The 4,975-nt window shown below is 47.1% G+C and overlaps 1 protein-coding gene across 1 annotated transcript in view; it reads right to left on the bottom strand.

Annotated features, from left to right (window-relative positions):
* Nucleotides 1-3: 3 nt before the first annotated feature.
* The window catches only part of LOC139664329 (zinc finger MIZ domain-containing protein 2-like), a gene marked incomplete at its 3' end in the record, with an annotated part of 20,144 nt that continues 15,172 nt past the window's right edge, over nucleotides 4-4,975 (bottom strand). Inside the window, exons 6-12 of the mRNA XM_071543119.1 lie at nucleotides 3,913-4,152; nucleotides 2,626-2,785; nucleotides 2,393-2,511; nucleotides 1,412-1,501; nucleotides 1,023-1,212; nucleotides 259-400; nucleotides 4-54 (exon numbers count right to left, since the gene is read on the bottom strand). Of these exons, the coding sequence (XP_071399220.1) occupies nucleotides 4-54; nucleotides 259-400; nucleotides 1,023-1,212; nucleotides 1,412-1,501; nucleotides 2,393-2,511; nucleotides 2,626-2,785; nucleotides 3,913-4,152 (992 nt within the window). The remainder of the gene's footprint in view (nucleotides 55-258; nucleotides 401-1,022; nucleotides 1,213-1,411; nucleotides 1,502-2,392; nucleotides 2,512-2,625; nucleotides 2,786-3,912; nucleotides 4,153-4,975) is intronic.

Genomic DNA, 4,975 nt, shown 5'->3' with positions numbered 1-4,975 from the left:
TTCATCTGTCGATCCTCATGGTGGTAACACTTAAACTGCAGCTCCAGGTCCGGTCTGACACACACACACACACACACACACACACACACACACACAGAGAATCAGCACATCACTGCTCTTACTATATGTGTGTGTGTGTACAGTGTGTGTGTGTGTGTGTGTGTGTGTGTGTGTGTGTGTGTGTGTGTGTGTGTGTGTGTGTGTGTGTGTGTGTACTGTGTGTGGGTGTGTGTGTGTGTGTGTGTGTGTGTGTCTCACCTCATCATCAGGGTCTTGTAGACGGAGTCTCGGAGCTGGAAGACGTGGTTGCTGACAGCCAGGTTGTGCTCTAACCTGAAGGGCTCTAGGACCACGCCGTCACGCACCGGGAAGGTCAGCCGCAGGTCGTCGCTAGGGTTACCTGACAAACAGGAAGTCAGCAGGTCACACTGTGTCTTCATGTGCTATCACATATATCAGAACAACATTTCCTACTTGGAAAGTTCACATGAACGCTCTGCAAAGTCGGATTATTAAATCTGAAACTGACAACATCATTATGACACAATAATGACCTTTAACCTTTTCAACAAGGTGAAAAATAAAGTTCAGTGACTGACTGAGCAGCACATGAAACCAAGTCTGAGTTCAAAGTCCTGGATCTCAGATTTTCCCAGCAGCACCTGAACGCACAATAAGACCCGCCCCCTTCCAGTGACCTCACCACCAATCTGAACGTTTTCTAATGAGCCTTGTGAGCAGATGATTGGTTCACAGCAGGAAGTAGAGGAACTAAAGACAAAATGATAATCTGATTATTTCACTGGATGATAATCTGATTATTTTACTGCGTGTTGTTGTCTGAATTATTAAACTCCATGATTTGAGGAACCAAAACATTTTACTTCAGTTTTATATCCGACATCTGAACACAACAAACAGTGTAAATGAGACTTGATTTGTTGTTATTCATGACAGATGACACGTGTGTGTGTGTGTGTGTGTGTGTGTGTGTGTGTGTGTGTGTGTGTGTGTGTGTGTACCTGTGGGAGGGGGAGGGACCAGGCTGCTCATGTTGGGCTTGATATCCGGCAGGAAGGAAGAGGGCGGCGGCTTTACGTCACTGTTGCTAGGCGACATGTAGGGAGGGGCCATGGAACTGCCGGGGGTGATTGGGGGGGTGGGGTTACCGGGGAGGGGGGAGCTGGGGTAACCTGGCAACCCTCGCCCAGGCTGTGAGAGAGAGAGAGAGAGAGAGAGAGAGAGAGAGAGAGAGAGAATGTCAAATATTGATATTGTATTTTTCAATGTATTTTGAGTAACTGCCAACACACACACATACACACACACACACACAGACACACACACACACACACAGACACACACACACACACACACACACACACACACACACACACACACAGTTTCTTACCCCAGTCGGCTGGTTGAAGGAGTTGTATGCACCGGCGCCACCTGTTGTCAGAGCGTTTAACCCTCCGCCCTGACCGTTAAACTGTTCCTGCTGGACACACACACACACACACACACACACACACACATTCACACACACACACACAGACATGAAGTTAGAACTTTCCCCAGTTTCAACAGTTCTTCCCTAAATAACTCTGGAATAGAGCTGCACGATATTGGAAAAAACTGACATTGCAATGTTTTTTTTTTCTGCGATATATATTGCGATATGAAAAAATACAGGAATTTTCACCAAATGACTTGAATAGCTCTATCAAGCCTTGCCCCTGTAAGAAGGCGGCCTTGTGGGTAACCTGCAGGGTGACGTAGCAGGAAGTGAGAGTGTTTTTAGCCGCAGCCAGATGAGCTGCAGGATGCTAAGTAAAGTTAGCATAGTTAGCAGGAAAAGAGCTCAGAGCGTCACAGAGAGGCCGTGCGTTATGTTCTGCTGTACTGAAATAAAGTGCCAGCTCTCCACTGCAGAGTTGGTCCGGACTCTTTAGTAAAAAGCTTGTTACCGGCTATGAACCGGGCTAAGATAAAACAGGCTAGCACAACACCAGAGGATCACAACTACAGTTCAGAGCCGTGAAAGCTGGAAAGGTAACAAACACTCTGATAACAAACTTAAGTCTGAGTAAATGATGTTTTATCAGACAGATTCTCTTGTAGATCAGTCATGGAAAATGAGAACCGTGTGAGTTTTCCTTTTGTATCAAGCAGCAAAAAAGTTGCAGCATGACGTGTTTGAGTTCATTTGCCTTAGATGACATCACCCGTCCTGCGATGTGACTACTGCACATGCTCAGATCGCCATGACCATGCTGAAGCCAAATATCCTGCAGACCTACTCTGGAACGTGTTGAACGTCACAGACTGAGCAGATCTCACAGTGGAGGGACGGGGGAAAGGGGCGGGGCTTCAGGCGAGCAGGACTCACCTTGTAGTACTGTGAGCTGGGCGGTCCGGAGGGGGGGTATTGCGGGAGGGGCATCTTGTGGCTCTGGTAAGAGGGGGAGGAGCCAGAGCGCTGGGGGGCGGGGCCTGGGCCACCGGGACCTGCGGGGGAACAGACAGAGGAATGAAGCACAGACGGAGCAACATATCATCTCTGTAAAACACACCCTGAAGCATGCTGGGTAGCGTAGTTTAGCGTAGCTTTAGTCTTCCTACCCGGGTGGTACTGCAGGCCGGGGGCGGCGTACGGGCCGGGCCCCGCGTGGCTCCCTCCACCCGAACCAGGCATCGAACCTGCGGCACCGCCAGGACCGGACAGGACATTCACACTGGGACCAACAGGAACCCCATACTGCTGAGACATTCCTGGAAAAGACTGAGAGAGGAGGAGGAGGAGGAGGAGAGGAGAGAAGAGGGGAGGAGAGGAGGAGAGGAGAGGAGAGGAGAGGAGGAGGAGAGGAGAGGAGAGGAGAGGAAGAGAGGAGAGGAGAGGAGGAGCAGAGGAGGAGGAGAGGAGAGGAGGAGAGAAGGAAGAGAGGAGAGGAGGAGGAGAGGAGAGGAGGAAGAGAGGAGAGGAGAGGAGAGGAGAGGAGAGGAGGAGAGAAGAGGAGGAGAGGAGAAAGGAGAGGGGAGAGGGGAGAGGGGAGAGGAGGAGGAGAGGGGAGAGGAGGAAGAGAGGAGAGGAGGAGGAGAGGAGGAAGAGAGGAGAGGAGAGGAGGAAGAGAGGAGAGGAGAGGAGATGATAGAAAGGGAGTGAGGATAGAGGAGTAGAGGGAAAATAGAGATAAAAAGAAGGAAGGAGGAGAGAGGAGTGTTTCTCTGTGTCCCAGTAAAACCTCATCAGTCAAAACATGATGATCAACACGCTCTGGTGCTCTATTTACTTTGTTATGGTTAATTCTCTGTTCTATTCTTATATGCTAATCTAATCTGATCATGTCTAATTGATCTAATCTGATCATGTCTAATTGATCTAATCTGATCTAATTGATCTAATCTAGTCTGATCTGATATAATCTCATTTGATCTAATATAATCTGATCTAGTCTATTCTAATCTGATTTTGTCTAATTGATTTACTCTAGTCTGATCTGATATAATCTCATTTGTATTTTTACAAATTTTGTAATCTGATCTAGTCTAATCCAATGTAGTCTATTCTAATCTGATTTTGTCTAATTGATCTAATCTAATTAATCTAATATAATCTGATCTAGTCTAATCTGATCTGATTTGATCTAATCTGATCTAGAATAATATGATTTAATCTAATCTCATTGATTTGATCTAGTCTAATCTGATTTGACTTAATCTGCTATAGTCTAATTCAATCTAATCTGATCTAATGTATCTGATTTGATGTAATATAATCTGATCTAATCTGATTTGATCTAATTTGATCTAGAGTAATATTATCTGATCTGATCTAATCTGATTTGATCTAATCTGATTTGATCTAGTCTGATCTGTTCTGATCTAAATTAATTTCAGGTTGACTCTTACCTCAGAGTTGTAGGGGCGTTTGAGGCCTTGTGGGGGCCTCAGAGGGCCTTGCTGGGGTCCGGGGCCGTAGTTTGGGTGCTGGGTGACCCTCTGAGGGCCGCCGCCCGGGCCGTACATGGGGCCCATGGAGGGGGGGCCCCTGGCCGGCCCGGGGCCCGGACCCATCCCGCCTGGGGCCATGGGGGGGCCGCGAGGGCCGGCGTGGGCCATGAACTGACTATTATAGGCTGGACCTCCCATCTAGGACACACACACACACACACACACACACACACACACACACACACACACACACACAGAGAAGATACTCAGTCAACTGTCAGCAACTATTCCAAAACCACAGATGAATACAGTCTACATAAATCTGCCAAATCTCTAGTCCAGATTTGACTGTATAATATTAAAGCTGGGTGCTACATTTTAAAACATCAAGTACTTTGAAGGGCATCCATTCATTTTCCAAACATTTCCTTTCCTTATTTTATTTTCCTCAAATCCACAAACTTCCAGTGGAACTTCATCATCCTGCTGCAGGAGCAAAACCCCAAACAGTCCTGTAGCCTGTGGTCTCCAGCAGGGGGAGCAGTAACTCTCATCCCCCCCCATCCATCCAGGCTGCCAGAGCCAATCAGGCGGCCTGTCAGAACCTCATAGGCCCCGCCCACCCAGCTCCACTGGCCAATCACTGTCCCTATTTGCATACCTGTCCGTTATTTTACCACAGTACAAGGTGAGAAATTCACTTTTTTTGGAACATTTTGTCCACTTTATTTTCCAGCTCAGCAATTTCCTAATAATTTCCTAGAAAGGAAATGTTCATTTCTTGGGAAGTTTCCTAGACAGAACCATGACACTCTGAACTGACTACCGGGGGAACAGAGGAACAGTTCAGTGGGAGAGCTGGTAAGTTCCTGCTCATTTCTTCTGGGGTTTCCAAGAAAGAACCATGAAATCAGTTCTACAGAGAACAGAGGCGGTCAGTTTGACATCTGATAAGAAACCTCCAGAAGGTTTTCCTGGAAAGAACTGCAAAACTATAAACTACTTGAATAAAGAAGAAAAA

This window comes from Centroberyx affinis, unplaced genomic scaffold (assembly GCF_046629955.1).
Source record: "Centroberyx affinis isolate AG114_WGS23_722 - 3 ecotype Tasmania unplaced genomic scaffold, CSIRO-AGI_Caff_v1 ptg004227l_1, whole genome shotgun sequence".
NCBI lineage: Eukaryota > Metazoa > Chordata > Actinopteri > Beryciformes > Berycidae > Centroberyx > Centroberyx affinis.
Note: the sequence above shows the minus strand (reverse complement) of the source record. Positions and strands in the feature narration are given on the sequence as shown.